A 19458-nucleotide genomic window follows, 5' to 3' on the forward strand; every position below is an offset into this window, starting at 1 on the left:
ACTGATCCAGCACAAGTTTCAGATGTGGTTACATTTGCCCAGAAGCCCTAACCACAAAAAAAAAAGAAACAAAATGACGTCCTGAACAGAGAACCCTGCAAGAAACTGGGAACACTGTGAACCACTAAAGTCAGTTTGCTGCTGCAACCAACTTGAGGCAGCCCTCCGCCCCCCATCTCCACTTACTTGAACACTGCAAATAGGAAAGCTCTTGTAGGCGTGAGCTTTACTATGCGTTGGCGCTCCCAGAGCGCATGCGAACTGAGGCACAAATGGGGAAAGCTTTGCACACAGATCTAAGACAGCTGCTTTGATTAAGCTACTACATAGGAAAACAGCAAGAAAAAGGGGAACAGAAACGCTGCTACCCACCCCTAGGCAGCTCTCCAAACTGAAGGCAAACACGTGAAGATTTGCAGATATTTTTCAGCTCACCATGGAGACCTTCTGTTTGTGACTCTCACCGGCAAAAGGGCACTTGAGGCCCGTTCAAGTAAGCAAGGACCCTCGAGGTCTTTGCAAGCCGGGTTGAGTGAAGCTGCCAGGAGGGGGGGAGGCCCTCCCATTAGTGGGAGGTAGGTGGGAGGCCACCGTGGGGCTCTTCCAGAAGGAGTTGGAGCAGTTGTTGCCGAAGAGGAGGAGGAGATGGCCACCGGAGACATCACTACACTTCCTTCCACACCTGAAGACGGCAGTGGTGGCTTCCCACCTTCAACTTTCAAGGAACCCAAAAGGCTTTACTCTAAGAATGGGGGCTTCTTCTTGAGGATCAAGTCAGACGGGGGAGTGGACGGAATCCGAGAGAAGAGCGATCCTCAAAGTAAGTCCCCCACTGCCTTCATTTTCTTTCTTAGCTGATACAAATGTGCGTCAATACAAATTTGGACATTCTGGGGCTTTAAGGTTTTCTTTAATGGAACATGCTTGTACATATGTATTTACTAAGTTGCTGACTCACAATTCCAGACGTCATACTAGACACCACCAGACAAATTTCAAAAGGAGGCAACTTCCGGATGACTAAGGCTGACGTTTAAAAAAAAAAGCCTTACTTGAGGTTACATCAGGTCACTTTCACTTTCTTTAGTTACTTTAATGTTTTAGACTGGCAGAATCTGTACAGAGCACCGAGTTGCGAGGCATAAGTGGTCCCCATTTGGCCCATAATGAGAAATAGATATAAACAGACACAATTAAGGGAGACAGGGAGGCGCTCAGTAAATGCCTCCGGATAACAAATGTTTTGGAAATGTTTTGTACCCAAGCCAGGTGAACATTCCGAACATTAAAACAAGACCCTTGATTTAGATTGGGCTTCAGGAACGACTTTACTGTTTAATGTGATTGAATTACCCTTCAATAACAATGAGTCATAACAATTTGTGATATAAACCAGAGTGTGTCGTCATGAAAAATAGCATGAGAACCTAATGTAGCACTCTACCTCATTGATAGGATCTTGGAGTTCCATAAATGGTACTTTTGTTGAAAAATGTACAAGACCTGCCAGAATTTGGGATTACATCATTGAGCCTTTTGCTAATAGATGTACTATTTTTCCACTTGGTTTCCTGTTGCTGTGGCTATTCAAAGTTAACTGATTTTAGAATGGAACTTTTTAACTCGGAGTACCTCTTTGGTCACAGGGGCGTCGTGCTTTTGGGAGCACGAGATTGGTCAAACTCCAATGACATCAAAACTTAATTGCAGTGATTAGGAGGCCATATCTTGAGGGCTTATCATATGTCTCTGTTGCTGTGTTTACATCCTTCTGGGTAGAAAATATTAGGTGAGTTTCAAGTTGGCCCCCCAGCACCATAACAATTTCACTTCAAACATCTTGACGCCCTTGGATTGCCTTTTGAATGATTGTGACTGGGTGGAGAGTCTCTGGCGGTTTCTTGACGCTCCACAGTCTTGCAAAGCATTCTTCTTTGATTTCCACAGTAACGCTTCAGCTGCAGGCTACGTCTGTCGGGGAGGTGATCATCAAGGGCGTTGTTGCCAACCGCTATCTAGCGATGAACCGAGACGGACGACTCTTTGCAGCAGTGAGTAGATCAAATCTGTTGCCTTTTATTTATTTTACAGAGGATTGTTTCATTGCTTGGATAGTTTTGACCACCAATAATATAACATCACACAATTGAAGCACTTTAAAACTGGTTTATTCATCCAAACAAGCTGTTACTTCCAACTTTTGAGTTCTTAATTAATGACTAAATATTAGAACAGAATGGTTTGTAGTGTGGTGGTCTATGTGGAGGTAGTGTTGATTCACCACCTGCTCAGTGAAAGAAGGAAATATATTGTCTTGTCTGTCTCTACAGATGCCCAGTGATTGACTATTTTGGCAAACACAAGATAAGCAGTAAGAAATAAAATGATTTTGTAATTCCTTTTTTCTGTCTTCAGAGACGAGCGACCGAGGAATGTTACTTCCTGGAGCGTCTGGAGAGCAACAACTACAACACATACCGGTCTAGGAAGTACCCAACCATGTACGTGGCACTGACGCGAACTGGACAGTACAAGTCTGGAAGCAAAACTGGACCAGGTCAGAAGGCCATCCTCTTCCTCCCAATGTCTGCAAGGGGCTAACACAAGACGAGCCAGAGTCCTGTTCATGTCTCTCACAGTGTGACGGCAGTGAAGGTATGCCACCACTGTCCCAAAGAAATAACTGTGATTTTACAAGTTTTCCTTTTTTTTAAATTTTTTTTAAATTTTAACAATCCCAACTGGGGGTGAAGAGAATGCGGTGCCTGACTGAAACATATTTGGGAATCTACCTTCAGATTCGGTGACTTTTAGCAAAGACTTATAACACATTGTGTTTTGGAGAAAGGGCATTTTACACACTTTACATGAAAGCGTGAGCACATTTTCGACTTTTTTGATGCATTTTCCTGCGGTGTCGTAATCCATTTATGCTGCACTGGAGCAGAACTGCACCAATATAGGTTTTGAACCAAATATTGATCAGTACAGTCAGATTCCAGTTACTGCTATGAAATGCAGATGCTGTAGTAATCTTGGCAAGGTAGTCCGTTTTCAACTCATTATTAGTAATTTATGCAAAAAGAACTCAAATCCACTTTAACTGCATGGGCTGAATAAGTAACTACTAGTTCAAGTTGAATTTAAAATGCACTGTTCCCAGTCTATATCTCTTAAAAAATAAAAGCCGGTCAATTGGATAAACACTATTTGTAACAGGTAGTACTAGTTTTGATCTCCAAGTACCTTACAGCTAAGATGGAAGAATCTGTCTATGATAGAGCTGATAAAACATCCCAGAGTAGACAGCTGGTAGCTCCTCCATGGTGAGGTCGATCTTATCGAAGCCGTGCTCCAAGCCGTGAAGCAGCACCTTGGCCACACGGGCCGTGATGGGCGTGGTGTGGACCGTACCCGCCAGCTCGGCGAGGCTTAGCCAATCGCAGCGCTCGCACTCGTGCGTACAGAAGTTGATGTCGTAGCTGAGCGGGCTGAGGCGGCAGATAATGTACATGTCAGACATGCCAAAGGCACCCGGGTGGTTATGCTGCTGACGGATGCTCAGCAATGATCGGAACTCTGAGCGGATGCCAGTTTCCTCCAAGACTTCCCGCACCGCTGTTACACCTAGAAAATAGTTGGGGAAAGTTGTTTCATATTACTAGTATTCATTTGCAGAGCTATTTTTAAAGATCTATTTAGATGGTAAATGGTTAGCATGATATTTACCAATATCCTCTCCGGGATCTGAAAGACCGCCAGGGAATTTCCAGGCATTTTTCGTCTGTAAAAAGAGCAAATTTAGAAAATGTGTCATTAGTGATGCTAATATTTTTAACCCAGTGCAAATTCTTATCTTTTCATTTCATATTTTTTCAATCTGCATTTTCGCTAGATGTGAAGATGCATTTTTATTTCAATTTCAAAACACAACCCCTTTCTTACATCTTTTTTACATCTTTTTGAAACTCAAATATTTAATCTGCTACGTTGCAAAAAAATGTTTTCATCACGAAAACACTTTGTTGCTTGTTGAAGTCTGTCTTCCAACAAAATTATTTCCTCCACCTAACCTTAATAACTTTGATATTTAATAACAGATTGCTGCTGCCTAAATTATACTGTTAGAGAGCGTGTGTGGGTAAATATTTACATCTATTTTTCTAGATCTATTCTGTATACACATTAGAATTGTATGATGAATTCAAAAATACACAAAGCTATGTTTTATTTCTATATATTTGCAACCAAATGTTAGACTGCTGGAGTCGTTCCTCATGTGAACAAATAAAATATTTTGTGACACTAACAATTGAATTGTGTCGTATTTGGAGTCCAATAAGAATTTTGCACAATGTTTTGTGTCTCCATGCCTCTTTAAAAAAGGCAATTAAATATCTACACGTAGCTGTGGAAATGCCACGTTATGACTGAAAATAGTCAAATATAAATGATTTTTAAACCATCTATCTGAGCATAAAGTGAGAGCTGTGTACTGCTGGTCCAGTGCTTTTTTATAGGGTTTTTGTGTAAACATTGTTTGTTTGCATCAGGGCAGCTATCTGGAGTAATGGAATACCACATGGATGTAAAAATAAATGTGAATATACTACATGTCTGCATTAAAGTACCTTGTTCTTGTCTTGCACCACAAGCACATTTCCATTGGACTCATCGACCACTGCGCCTACACAAGATTACATGCAATTAAAAATATAAATTAGCTCTTTACTACGTCAGTGAACATGGCATGCCAAAGGGACTTGGGTACCTAATAAATGAGTAAATGCTTTGAAACCCTTCAAATGTTCTAAATATTGAATTTATGAGATTGGGAGTTATGGTTACATAAACTTAGCGTGTGTGACTCAGCTCAACTTGTCAATGAAGTGGTCATTTATGTTTTTTTTTTTAACAGCGTGGTGACTAAATGGTAGGAAGTGGAGGAAGAAAAATGGGTTCTTTTTACTTCTGGTACATCCTCCTTTGGAAACATATTTGACAGCAGCGTAAAAGGGGCATGTGTTCCCAGACTGACTTAGACTTCTGTGAGGAAATTGAGGTCATTTATACCATCCCACAGTCAAGTAAATTTCAGTTTACATACTGCAGTGGAAGTCTGTCATTGGGTCAACTTGAGTTCAGAAGGGAACAAAAAAAGAAGCTACAGTACCAGAGAAAACTCCACACATTGAAGCCAGACCTGGCCTCGAACCCACGACTCCAGCCTCGTAAGGCCAACGCATTGACCACTCGGCTGGTGGAATCACCATTAGAAGCCCAAAAATGTTATCTTTTAGTAAGTTTTCTTTAACATCAACCCTTAAAAGGGGACTAAAGATGGAAATGAGCATTCGGCTAAAATCTTACATATTTATTCATATACATCTTCATTAATATCATGTATTATCCCTTTGTTAAATAGATCAGAGTCAAACACTGCCCTCTAGTGGACACTGAAAGATAATACAAGTGTGTTACCCGCTACTCCAATTTGATGAGTCGCATAGCGAGGCAGTCTACTTTCCCCTTCACCCATCCAAAGCGACAAAACGGCGTGGTTGTCCCGGGCGTGATGGAAACGAAAGCCGTGCGCGGACGCGGCTGCGGCGGCGCACCGGCTCATCGCGATGGGGACCCGCAGCCACACGGCCACCTTGCCCTCTGCCTTCCATCGAGCCAAAGAGTCTAGGACACAATGTACCACAACACCCCATTTGAAATCAAACAATAACCAAGATAAAATTGTACATTTTGCAAAAGCATCGCAAACCTGTTAGTAATCCGCCGAATGCACTTTCACTTATGTCCTCTGGCACGCCGACGTCCGCCAAGTCCACCGAGACGCCGCCGAAGCGATCGACTCTACCCGTCAGAGTCGCGGCACCTTGTTCCCGTCGGAGCTGGTTGACAGATCCCCGGCACGTGAACTCCCGGGAGGAACACCACCTCCGACAAAGTCCTAGTACTCGGAGCTTACTTATTAGAGTGGACACAGACATGTTTTTTCCCTATTTGATCGACATTTTACTTGTTTTGAAACGACTTTAAATGACAGCTGGACAACTTCCGTCCAATGGATTGCGTAAATACCGTAAAGCTGCAATTGCAGCGCAAGGGTAAAGCAGAATCAAAAGGTGAGAGAGTTGTAGTTTGAATATATTTTATAATACTACATCATATGAATATTAACGAAATGCATTAGTGTTTTGGAGAGTTTTTGCAAACTATGCATATTTTACTTTTAACAGGGAAATTCAACGAACAATATCGTTTTACATTACGGTAAAAATGTTGAGATTAAACTTTGAACCCGGAAAAATATCAGTGCCCGGTTTTTTGCATGTTTTGACTTTCACGTGTGTCTATTTTGAAGTGATCATGTCTTCAAAGAAAAATAAAAGCAAATCGAAGCGTTTAAGCGAAATCGAAGGTTCATCTGACTCGAGCAACTTGGAGATTTCAAGCCACGAAGAAAGTAAAAACAGCAACACTTTTACTGTGATCGACCCTGTTGAAAAAGGTAATGGCAACCCCCCAACTTATCATTAAGTTTGCTATCTATTTAATTCAATGTTCCTACTGATCACACCATTAGGAACAAGCTAGTCGTCTGCCTTGTTATATCGGATGTGGTTATGGTGTTATTGTGCGTAAACCTAGCCTGCAGATCATAAAAACAAAACATGAGCCCTTTAAAGAACACGTGTTGAATTTATTGACTGCCATGCACGCCCCTAGACGTCCAATTCAATAATACTGGCAGTTCTGGCAGCGAATGACCGCTAATAACCCCCTGTCAAAATGCATTCATCCATCCTTTCGTCTTCCATACTGCTAAGAAGCTCGCGGGGGTGCTGGAGCCTATCCCAGCCAAAAAAATGGACACCAGGCATTAGTGTCAACCAGAGTACCCAGAGAAAACCCACACAAGTGAGATCAGGCAAATTCTACATAGTGAGGACTGATCTGGAATTGAACCCATGACCCCAGAAGTGTGAGGCCACGCATTAACCACTTGGCCGCCAGACCACCGCATTTAGTCTTGCGTTCACTCAGAACTGTGAAGTAGACTTACTACAATTAGTGCGCCATGTGTTTATCTATGCAAATAGTGTAATCACAAACTTTTTATTTTGTTTGTTTTCTTCACAGCTGATGATAAATCCCCCAAAAGTTGCAGATGGTCACTTGCCCAGCTGAGCCTTAACTCTCTGAAGGTGGTGGGGGTCAGCATTGGGCGACCCGTTCTCATCACGAGTACCTCGGGGCGACAGGAGGTAATCCTAATAATCTGCCAATATTAATTATCATACTGATTCAACAAAAAAATGGAATTTAAACAAGTGAAACTGCTCATACAATGATGCCAATTTGCTCTCTAATATTTTGACGTTGTGTTTTAAATGACAAGAACTTGACATTTTTCTTAAAGCGACCACTTTAAAATATACCAACGACTTCATTTTTGTAGTATTACTGAAGAACAAAATTAAATTAAACTTCGACCTTGTTTTGGAATTTTATTCTCTTGTTCTTGCACATATCATCACACAAAATGATGAGTCTTTACTTTGGCTAATAAGCCGTCATTATGTGTTTTTCCTCCAAATCCACAGGTGTGTGTGGGTTGGCCTTTGCCCACCTTCCCCAGTAGGAAAGTGGGCCTCCACGATTCGGTCCAGCGCAACCTAAATGTGAAATGTGGGTCTGCGGTGCTGATTCAGCCTGTGACGGGTCCTGTGCTCCAAGCAGAGGAAGTTATTCTCTCTCCAAGGTTGGTCTTTTCAAAGAAAAATGCCATACATTTCGTCAAAAAAAGCATTTGAGTGGTGTCCTCCTTATAGTATTTTTGTTTTGCTGTGTAAGACTGCCCTCTGCGGGCATGTTTCTGCAACTGCAAGCACAATGAGCCTATTTTCTCCCTTTGCATATTTTTAGGTCAGTGGATGATAAATTGAACATGGAGGAGTTTAAGAGCTTCTTACTGAATTCATTAAGTAAGTTTAGAGCCCACATGATAGAAAATAATGAGGATTTAAAAAATACAATGTGTCAATGAATACGATAATCAGTCAGGATTGAAATAAATAGCCACATGTTCATTATGAAAATGTCTTTTTTTTGTCTCTCAGTTGGAAGCATCCTCCTCCCTGGAAACTATTTGTCCGTCACTTACTTTGGCCAGCCGTGCAGTCTTAGTGTGGAAAGCGTATGCGGGGAAGATGGCGGCGTCTTACGGAAGCCAGTTTTTCTTCCTCTTTCCCTTGACACCGAGGAGACATCAACGCTGGCCCCGGCCCCCGCCGAACTATCCCTACAGCTCGACCAGCTCACCTTAGACGACACCTGTAACCCCCCTGGCACCCCCGCTGCCAGTACACCCCACAGACATGCCACCTCTCCACCTCCCCTCTCCTTGGCATCGCCCATTCTGAATCACCTGGACCCCGCTGATGACTGCCAGGAGAATACCAGCACCTTGAGCTGTTCCCTCAATACAGAACCTCCTTCCGAGCTGTCAATAGCGTCACCTGGTGGCATGTCGTGTCACGAAACGTTTTACATCCTTTCTTCCACGAGCAAGCTGAGTTTTCAAGGTCAAGCCAAAGAGGAGGAGGCCCAAGGCCAAAGAGGAAAAGTCACATACAGCATGATTGGCGGCCTCAAAAGCCAATTGGATGTCATCAAAGAGACAATAGAGTTGCCACTCAAACACCCACAGCTCTTCTCTAATTATGGTAGGACATAACTATAAGAACCACCACATATTGTGTCTGTTTATTTATTATTAGCATTGTTTCCCCATTATTCTTGGAGCACTTGAACTTCTTTTATCATTTTATCTAAAAAAAATATCTAAAAGTATTCAATTTAAGCCCATTTTTTTTTGTTTTTCCTTTAAAATGACCCTAAATTAATCTCTCCTTATCAGGCATTCCGGCTCCCCGAGGAGTTCTTCTATACGGCCCACCCGGCACCGGCAAGACAATGATCGGCCGCGCCATCGCCAACGAGGTTGGTGCCCACATGACTGTGATCAACGGGCCAGAAATCATGAGCAAGTAAGTATGACACTCGCCAAAAACCAAAAGTTCCATTTACTCCACTTGCAGTATTTGAGTTTGGAAAATTCTCATTCAGGTTTTTTGGTGAAACTGAGGAGAAGTTAAGACAAATATTCACAGAGGCATCAAAAAGGTAAGCGTTTGCTTAATCCAGAAAATAAAGCGTGTTTAATAATGGTACATCACATAAATGTGTGCTTTGTAGACTGAGTAATAAGGTATTATTGAGTTTTTTTTCTTGGAAAAGTGCATCTTGCCAAATGCAATTTCTGATACCAATGCCACAAGCTATGTCAAGAATGTTTGTGTTTTTTTGTTTTGCCAGGACGCCTTCCATCATCTTCATCGACGAGCTGGACGCTTTGTGTCCCAACCGTGAGGGTGCGCAGAACGAGGTGGAAAAGCGAGTAGTGGCGTCCCTTTTAACCCTCATGGACGGAATTGGCTCCGTAAGTCTTCTCGCCCCACTCGCCCTCCCGTAGATGATCATTAATACTCTCGGTCCATGTACTGTCAGTTCATTACTTTGAGTTTGGCGCTGTCAAAAATGCTCAAAGTGGGCTGGATTCTTTCCTTTTCTGTCTCCCACACACATAAATAGCGGCAAATCACCTCAGGTCACCACGACCGGACGGTAATCGGCAAGGAGTTGTTGTTTTCAAAGGTGCAATGAGGCTTCCCGTCCGGAGGATGAAGGTTATGCACATGAGTAGTCTGTTTGACAAATCACTTCCTCAACCGCCTTCATTCCTAACACGTTTAGATGATCGTCATGGAATCTTACTCGTCCTCCTCATCCCAACAAGTGTATTGACTCAAAGCAAGTGTTTGAAGTTTTTAGTGCTGTATATCACAGCTACATTCACGATAGAGGTACATCTAAAATAGGTCTATATACAATATGATGTAGTTTCAGTGAGTAGTTGAGGATTTTTCATAAAATATATGATAATTAAATTATAAAAATATTCTAAAAAAGTATACTTCCTTTCTCATCCTGTTTTTTTAATGTTTCCTTGCTCCTATAATTTCAGTATCGAATTTATATCAAAAACAAACATTGGACTACAATTCAAAGCATTAAATGCTCATTTTGTTTGCTTTAGTATCTTTACAATTGCTCTATATTGTTTTCAGGAGGACCATTCGGGGCAGCTTGTGGTTTTGGGGGCCACAAACCGGCCCCACGCTCTAGACCCAGCCTTAAGGCGACCTGGACGTTTTGACAAGGAGCTGGAGGTGAGTACTGTACAAATGCAATTGGGATTTCTTTCCTCTCAGCAATGTAACACATTTTGGAGTTCTCCTATGCTCTCTTTTAGGTGCTTTCATGATCAATCTGCTCAGCTGAACTTCAGTAGTTCTTGACCTTAAATTACAACAATATAGTTTAAATTTGTATCGGCTATAGTGCAATTTTACGGCAGCTAATCCACGATACCCATTTACTCAGGTTGGCGTCCCCAGTCCCGCCGAGCGTGCCGACATTTTGCGCAAGCAGCTGAAATCGGTCCCATGCAGCGCCAGTGAAAAGGAAGTGACGAAGCTGGCTGACGCCGCTCACGGCTACGTCGGCGCAGACTTGGCTGCTGTCTGCAAAGAAGCAGGTGAGAACTACTGCTTGATTGAATTGAGAACATTTTTGGATTTGGGTGAGTTATGATTAGTTTTTAACTAAATTAGAACTTTATTCTGAAATTATTTGCATTTCTTTTGAACTATTTTTCATCAATTTAACCCCTATTTTCACTATCAAATTACATTTAGAATTTTTTTATGAATGACATTTGCATACCACGATGCAATTTCCTTAATTTTTTGCAGAACTTTAATCCCCATTTTCTCTCTTCTAATGGAACATTTGATATAATTACAAATGTTTCAGTTTCTTTTACATAATGCCAACTGAAATGATAACTTTTAACCTTTTTTTTGTGGTCAACTCACAAAAATAACAAACTGGACACTGCAATAACTTTACACGGCGGTCCATGAATTCTAATTCTTTCTGGTTCTGCTCTTGTATTGGATGTCACGATCTATTGCGGGTGTGCCGAATGTTCTGACCGGCCATCTATTTCTTGACCGCACCTTTTCTTGTAACGTATCCAAACTGCAATCGCAGCTGCCTTAATTCTTCCAAAACTACTTCTGTCTCCAATTCCCTGTGTTGATATTAACCTCGAAGGAAAGCAGTGCTTTCCGTGCTATTCCAAAGACAGAAACCGCCAAAACCACGTCCTCTTCCTCACCCACAACCCCCTCGCACACCCGGACGAGACACGTATATAGTACTGACTCCTGGGTGGTCCAAAAGCATGGTCTTGCCATCCACGTACGTTGACGGACGTTCTGGCAGGTTGAAGGAAGAGCATTGCAATAGTATCGTATTTTATTCTGTAGCTAAAGAGACGAAAACGGGAAAGCCACTAATTCCTAATCAGATAGAGGATTTTTTTTAAAAATACATATTTAAAAATACATGAAAAATGTATTTGCAAAAACATGCATAATGAAATATGCAAATATTTGAAACAATACCAAAAAATGTTTTAAAATATGTTAAGTGTTACAACCTGAGAAAAATATATGCAAAATATTGCTTTCTTGGAGTTTATCATGGCTCACTAAATGTAATTATTTTGTCAAATTTATGGTACAAAAACCTACTTGACTCATAAATTTGTTCCCTGAAATAATCAAAACAGATGTGTCTGTAATCATCTAATTGCAGCGCATGAAAACCATATAACACTGTAAATTTAAAGGTCTCCCTCTCGTGCACATTTTCCATATTGCAACTATGAAAAAAACAAAACAAAAAAGCCATTGGAGGCCAAAACTGAAGGATCATTCTACTTGAATCTAGTCGACTTTTTGGCGTCTTGCTCAAACATGACTCACTTCCACGTGTGTGTATGTATCCATTTGGGTGTGTGCACTTATTTAGTTTGTGCCACATCCGGGCCCCTGTGTTTACAAGCCTCTGTAAACAGGGGAAGCCCACCAGAACACAAAAAGGGAGTCTGTAAAATTGATTATGAGCAATAATAAACACAAAGATCTTTTCTTTCGCTTGCTCCAGCAATGTTGGATGACAGGCACCAGTTATGAACCGTTTTTCTTTCTTACCTGACGTGTCTTTTGAAAGACATGGGTGGAATTTCACCGCCATCCACACAAATATTAGCCAGCTTGGTGAGTTTACTTTATGGGATGCCTCTGCTAAAAGCAAAACAAAAACACACACAACTGTTCTGCCTGAACTCCATGAACTGCAAACTAATCTTGTGCACGCTCACAGCTGTGCGCGTGAGCGAGCCTGTATCTGTGTATCACTGGTGTATTTTGACAGTGTGTGTGGCTGTGTGTGTGTGTGTGTGTTATCGAGAAGAGTGAATGCGTGTGTGTCATCGTCCTGTGCACGCATGTACTTTGAGAGCACATCCTATTGCTGTTTGAGCTCAGAGAGCAGATGTTGTCTATTGTAAATACATTACAGGTGCAAAGAGTGTTCCGGAAGCCCCGGTCAGTCATGAAAACGTTCTTGCTTGCAGTTGTCAAATGGCAAAACGCCCTAATATATTCTACAATTCGCCCGAGAGCAGTCAGCCTGTAGGGTTTTAAAACTGAAGTACATTATTCTGTAGGAAGTTGAATGAGATCATAACAACAACAGGATTGGTTCATAATATCTTAATCATGATATTCACCTTGAATTGACCCAAAGGAAAACATTCTTAATGATACTTCAGAAAGGACATGATATGAAAAGGTTGTATTGAAATATCAAATATTACAAAAATATTAGATGCACTTCCAAAAGAAATTAAACCAAATGAAGAAAATACACAATCTACAAAGATGACCCAATTATATGTATATATGTGTGTATATATATATATATATATATATATATATATATATATATATATATATATATATATATATATATATATATATATATATATATATATATATATATATATATACATACATACATAGCAAGTATACATATATTTGGAAGAAAAATGCAAAATATAAATATATTAAAAAAAGAAAAACTTCAACAGAAAATTACAGAAAAAATGAAAAATATTTAACCACCAAAATACAGTTCTAAACATGACAGTAGCTCCAACTTAGCCTGCCGATCATCCAAAAGAATAAAACACTTCAGTATTCCACTTCTAGTGACACTTTTTTTGTGGTATCCATTGATATTTTACAAAGGTCAATTGTGTACCTTGGCTTAAAGTTCCTGAATATTACCATTTCTTTCGTTTATGTCAAATGGCTGCGTGAAATGGCCCGAAAAGAGTAGAGAAAGCAACATAGCTCACAGATGCCGCAAAGCAACTCAAACTCTATTCAACAATGTGACCTGAACATTTCTGGCTTTAGGGATCATCACTCTTCTTCCTCCCTTAACTGAGTGCTCTTGGCCCACAGCGAGCACACATTTGGTTTGGTTAGGAAAACATCCGATGGGAAGGAAGAGAGAAAAAAGAGGCAAAGAGGCAACACAACACGCTTTAATTTGAACCTCATGCCGACTCCCAATTCTTTCCATAGAGAGCTTGACTAGAATTGGATTATTTAAAAATAGACATTTGCAAAACAAGTGTCCCGTCTATTAAATTTTCTCATCAATTGTGTTAGTTTTTTTTCAAAATTGAAAAAATCCCACTAAATATAAACAAGTCCATGGGAATAAAACCATAAAAAATATTAAATATTTAACCAACATATAAACATTCTGTGGGAAAAAAACACTGACCATAAAAAATGCATAAGCAATATTAATACACTCCAGAAAGGAAATAATAATGGACCAAAAAATGTTTGAAATAAATGAAACAATATATTATATTCCTAAAAAAAAAAACAATGTACAATAACCAAAGGAAAGATGGCCATTTAAGAAAGTGTCAAGTTTAACCGTCGGTTAAGGACCTCATAATATCATTACCATGGCAACTGCGCTTTCAACTCAGGAAACTCCCAGAGGAAATTTGGCCTTTCCAATAAAAGTATTGAGAAATATATTGCCTCAAGAGCTTATTGACCTTTGAGTCTTTCTCTCCTTAAGCTGTGTGTGATGAGCACTTCTGTCATTGTAGTTCTTTATGTACAATAACATAACGTACTATAACAAGAGTTCTACCAAATATAGCCAAGATAAGTTGTAGGAGCACAATTGTAATTGGAATAAGAATATCAATATTGATCATTACAAGATGGGGAAAAAACAAAAATGAGTCTCATTAATGTGTAAAGCAATATTCGGTAAACAATATGAAGTAAAATAATAAGATATAAAAATAAACCTTAGAGATATGTGTGTATATGAGATAAAACAATAATTTTGGTCACAAACAATATGATTGTAAGAAACAAAGCACAGGCTTTTAGGGAAAAAATAATATATAAATATGGAGAATAATAGGGAAATATGATAGATCCTGTAATTTTCATATATTTCTAAACTTTTGAAAATAGAAAAACATTAGGGGACAATTTCGTACAAAACTAATGCGTTCATTATTCATATTTGGAAGTTTGTTCTGTGATCAGTAATGAACCAGATCACCTTTTTGGGTCTTTCACCTCCATCAAAAAAAAAACTTCCAATTGATCAAGTTCAGAAATGTTCCTTTTTGATGCCCACGTCCTCTCTGAGACGTTGACCACCAAAAGTGCCGTCTCCCAGGGCAGGCAGCTGCCACTTTGGCGGTTAGTGCGCATCTTGCGTGTGTGTGGTGTGTGTGCCGCATCTCTTTCCACATCCTGCCTCGCCAGATGTTTTTATGCAAACTAAGCAGTGGTATTGTCAGTGATTGAATGATGAGATGCGGAGGGTATCTTGGACTAGATCAGAATTAACGACAATGTTGGCAAACCATTTTTTTTCGTTGTCCATCTCAACTCTCCCTCGAAAATCTAGACAGGATGTAATCTTCAGGCCGTTTCATAGTACCACTTTCAACTATTGCCACACCAAGAACCCCCCTCTCGTCGTCCGACCGAGTAGGAAGGCGCGCACATGCGTTGGAAATGCTTGTCGTTAATTTACGGTTAGCCAGCCATTGGGTTGGAAGCGCAATTGCGGGGTGGCTTTGCAACTACTATTTATTGCCCGCGTACAGGGTTCCATTCCGACTTAGAAAACAGGCCTCCTTTAGTCAGTCAGTTATCTCGCATTGTTGTAGTCCTTTAGCAATCGTTCATTGCTAAAAAATGTTTGTGTTTTAAAAGTGTAAAAAGAAGCAAATGGTGGGTTTCTTCCATTATGAGGGGTATACCACCTGATTGGGTTAAGAACGAAGTAGTAGATAGCATAACTTGGTCTACTTTAATCACTTGGGCAACAGAATTTATCATTTTAACTTACCCAGACACACGCAACCTTTTCCACTTTTATCACGTCAATAAAAGATTCACAGGATTGCACACGTTTGCCCACATCCTGTCATGGCCGACTTATGGATTCTTTTGTTTCCAAGCATTTCTCAGAACTGTCGAACATTAACCGTGTGCGCCAGTCGCCCTGGCGAGAACTGCGGAATGTAACCTGGCAGATCTACTGTTTCTACTTAGAGTGGCATGTGAAATCTATCATATTCGAGTCTGAGACTCAGTTGGAATTTATTATTATTATTATTTATTTTTTTCAGTCTAACTGAATTTCACTGCTTTCGGTGAAGTTGGTCCTCCAATGCGATATATTGAGCAATATTTTCTTGCTTTTCTTTGCTGTCGTTTAATGTTTTATCTTCTATAAAGTTTGTTTTAGAAGTGTAAATATATTCATATAGTTGAAATGATTGGGGGGTGTTATCCTTAGTCTCTTATTTTTTTGCGATGCTACTACGTATACGTATGTTGACCTGGTTGACTTAAATGCGTATGAGTCATCGAATCTTGTAGCAATTAAAAAAAAAATCGTTTTATGTGTGTGAAATTGTCTCTTCTTCAAAATGCACCCAATCCATCTGCGACGTCAGCTTTATAACAACCGCGGAACATCCCGACTGATATACGAGTTTGCTGACGTTAGGCCGGATAAATACCGCACGAACGGAGACTTTGAGCTTGGAATTGTTGAACCGTGTTACGAACGGAGCATTCCTTCCTTCCGCCGTAAAAAAATGGAATAACTTCTCTCATTTTTATGCCGTTATCCAGCAAAGAGCCTTCTTTCTCCTTTGTGCTAATAAACACACTTTCCTGCAAATAAATATGCTCTTTCTTCCCGACATCCTCTGCTTTGTGCTTCCAAATTCTCCTTAAGCGCTTTCTCGTGACTTCTTCTGTGAGGCCTACAAAGGCTGAGTTTTGATAGTGACACCATCCATATTTAGGCTGTCTCCTCCTGGCTTTAATGCTAAAGTCTTCTATTCAAACCTCATGTGCTTCCCAGTTATGTCAAAAAGAGGGAATTAGCGTTCATTTGGTTTGCATTTTCTCGGCGTGTACGGTCGCATCGCGCATCAGACCCAATGCTTTTGACTTTCAAATTGGATTAAAACTTGGAGCCGGGAACAAACGCTTTGAGTCACGGCATCGTAAACAAGTCCCACTTACTTGTCACTGCTCAGACCGTTTTTTCTTCCCTATTTATTTTTTTTTATGAAATTGAACTGAATTATTTGGAGATCTTAGTCAAACATGACTTTTTTGGGTCTGCCATAAATATTCTGGCAAAAGTGATTACTTTGTAATAGCCACTCTAAAATATTGGCAACTGTATGATGATGGTGTAGTGGTTCAGTTGTTCGACTTCAGAGGGCGAGTAAGGGATCTATAGTATGGGAGTCATAGTTTTTATTGATATCAACTGTCAAAAATGTTAGCTTAGGTTCTATCGAAGCAACACTGATGTGAACTTTACATGATATGATTACTCCTAGTAACGCTTTCTCCCTTTTTTACAGGGCTAAATGCATTGAGACGAGGGATCAGCACGTCTGGCAATGCGTCAGATCACCAACTGAAGGGGAATGTGACCGTCACTTTTTCAGACCTTCACTGGGCCATGTCAGTGGTGAAGCCGAGTGCAATGAGGGAGGTCTCCATCGATGTGCCCAAGGTACTGTACTCATGAAATCCATTTTCACGTGAGCGGAAAGACAGCACCAAGTATAAATAAGCTGTACCTAAAGTATTTCAGTAAGAAAATGGTGGCTTTCCTAGACCTCTGATAATGGGGGATTGGTGTATGTGAATGATTTTATTTACATTCCTCCACACAAGTTACTTTCCGCTGGAAAGCACATTAAGGTATTGCCAGGCCCTGTTAGCCTTTTTGTAACACATCATAAAGGGCATAAAACCACATGAAAAGCTTCCATAGACAGAAATGAAAATGGCAAACTGCTAATATGTGGAGCATTCCATTATACCAAGTCATTCCCTAAAACCACTTGCATTAATCCATCAACATGGAGAACATAATTGATACTCAACACCACAAGATGACCTTAAATCACACAAAGATCAGCCTGGCCTTCCTTTCTACTGTCAAATGCCTTCACTTTTTCTTATTAAAATTGAACAGGAATGTAAATAACCTCCCCCCAAGGAAAGAGGAAAGAGGGGGGGACAGTGGCAAGATGCAGGATGTTTTGACATTGCTTGTGTAGGACATAATGGACAGGAAGAAGGTTAACATCATCCTTCGCTGGTAATTCAAAGCAGATGGGCTCACTGAGTGTTCCTGCTAGACACCAAGATTGGGGAGGGGGGGGGAAGAAAATGAAGACGATATGTCCATCCTATCTACTCCACGCCGCCCCTTTGCCACAATGCGCACATCGCAAGATGTTCACTCCTTGCGGCGAGTTCCTGGAACTGGAAAGTGACCCCCACCCCTCCTCCTTGGCAGCTCAGCTGAAAGGCTAGCCGCAGAGCCCCGGACTTGATTATATCCACATGAGTGCAAACATTTGTTTCTAATCCGCTTTATATAAGAAACTTCCAGTGGAGGCCGGATGATTACATACCCCGAGTTCCTCAGAAGACCTTCAATCACATATGTAGGGACTTTGGTACACTTTATGCTTCTCTGTTTACTTGTAAAAAACGTTTTCAATCACTTTGTGACAACTTTTTTGTCGTTTTATTCGTGGAAAGTTATTTAAGAGATGAGACGGAAAATTTTGACTAAGGAGAACGCAATGGAAATGGATTGTGCCTCACATTCTTAGACTAAGAGTGTCAAACTTTGTCACTGGCCACGTCATAGTTACTTTCAAAGAGACATTATTTCTAATGACTTGGGCTGCCACATTTCATCGACAACTACTAGTACCAATCAATTATAAAGCAAAGTCAATGAAACCTTTTCAGTTTTTGTTGACCTAATAATTATCCAAACTTTTTGCAAATCTTAAGAACGAATATTCCCATACATTTTCCTTTAGAAAATTTTAAACAAAAATATAGTCAACATCTTTAAATAGACCCTTTTCTTAATGTATATTTCAATTTAAAAAGAAAATCAATAGTACAATTACCATTTTTTTCACATTATTATATCATTAATCATTATCTCCCTATAATTATCCTTGGTATATATTTTTTAAGATATTGTGACGTGTGCTAGTTTTCCTCTTTGTATTGACCATTGCACAATTGCTTTCATATAATCGTCTTGAATGAAAAAGCCTCAAATCATATTGCAATTGATGTATTGCAATACTACTGGTGTCATTCACTCTTCTTTGAAATCTTGATTTGGAATTTCTTTCAATCCTGGCTGCCAAAACCAATATTTTGTCTTTCTGGCCTGTCTCTCTCTTACCCTCGCCTCCTCTCATTCTTCGTCCGAACCTCCCCCCCAGCCCCGTGCAAGCCCCCCCTTCCTTACTCGGCGCTGTCCATAAATTGCTTGGTATTTACAGTATGTGGCCAGACGCCAGGTTTCCATTAGGTGCTTCGTTCCCCGGAGACAGCGCTGGTGGCCTGGGATGTGTTACCTCTGACGCTGTGTGTGTGTGTGTGTGTGTGTATGAATGTATATGTGTTTTGGGGGGTGATTAATTTGGGCTTTTATGTTGGCACGAAGACAGAGAAGGAAGTCAGAGACACGTAGGAATTTGAACATTAAATTATAAGGAGCAAAATGATGACTTGGTAATAACAATAGAAGGAAGTATTCTGGGTTTCAAGGTACCAATAGGGGGCCCCAAAGTCCTGGTTAATAGACAAGGAGTAATTGCTGAACATCAGTGCGACTTCACGTGTCAGATTCTTATAGAATTGTAAAATTGAGTTCAACAAAGTTAGTCTTCATTAATGACAATGTTTTAGATCATGTATACACAAGACCATATACAGGGTTGCAACTTGAACTCATTAGTTGCCAATGAAAGGAATAGACAGCCAA

At 40.3% G+C, this 19458-nt stretch overlaps 3 protein-coding genes across 4 annotated transcripts in view; 2 read left to right on the plus strand and 1 right to left on the minus strand.

Annotated features, from left to right (window-relative positions):
- Nucleotides 1-132: 132 nt before the first annotated feature.
- Nucleotides 133-4312, plus strand: fgf2 (fibroblast growth factor 2). The gene is made up of 3 exons (XM_077732629.1): nt 133-820; nt 1948-2051; nt 2416-4312. The coding sequence occupies exons 1-3, from the start codon at nt 646-648 to the stop codon at nt 2599-2601; spliced, it is 465 nt and encodes a 154-aa protein (XP_077588755.1). The 5' UTR covers nt 133-645; the 3' UTR covers nt 2602-4312.
- On the minus strand, nt 2189-6066 carry nudt6 (nudix (nucleoside diphosphate linked moiety X)-type motif 6). Its single transcript, XM_077732626.1, has 5 exons — nt 5774-6066; nt 5482-5688; nt 4632-4687; nt 3730-3784; nt 2189-3627 (listed from the first exon to the last, which is right to left on the minus strand). Exons 1-5 carry the CDS (start codon nt 6000-6002, stop codon nt 3254-3256), a joined length of 921 nt encoding a protein of 306 aa, XP_077588752.1. The 5' UTR covers nt 6003-6066; the 3' UTR covers nt 2189-3253.
- A 276-nt stretch (nt 6067-6342) lies between these two features.
- Nucleotides 6343-19458, plus strand: part of afg2a (AAA ATPase AFG2A) — a 52319-nt gene continuing 39203 nt past the window's right edge. For both annotated transcript variants that reach the window (XR_013328611.1, XM_077732645.1), the window contains exons 1-11: nt 6343-6523; nt 7156-7280; nt 7620-7777; nt 7942-8000; nt 8136-8741; nt 8936-9065; nt 9145-9201; nt 9394-9517; nt 10206-10307; nt 10522-10675; nt 17006-17160. Coding sequence is in view for 1 of the 2 variants with exons in the window: in XM_077732645.1 (XP_077588771.1) it covers nt 6382-6523; nt 7156-7280; nt 7620-7777; nt 7942-8000; nt 8136-8741; nt 8936-9065; nt 9145-9201; nt 9394-9517; nt 10206-10307; nt 10522-10675; nt 17006-17160 (1812 nt within the window). In the remaining variant the exon portion in view is untranslated. The remainder of the gene's footprint in view (nt 6524-7155; nt 7281-7619; nt 7778-7941; nt 8001-8135; nt 8742-8935; nt 9066-9144; nt 9202-9393; nt 9518-10205; nt 10308-10521; nt 10676-17005; nt 17161-19458) is intronic.

The sequence above is a fragment of the Stigmatopora nigra genome, chromosome 14 (genome assembly GCF_051989575.1).
Source record: "Stigmatopora nigra isolate UIUO_SnigA chromosome 14, RoL_Snig_1.1, whole genome shotgun sequence".
NCBI classification, from domain to species: Eukaryota; Metazoa; Chordata; class Actinopteri; order Syngnathiformes; family Syngnathidae; genus Stigmatopora; species Stigmatopora nigra.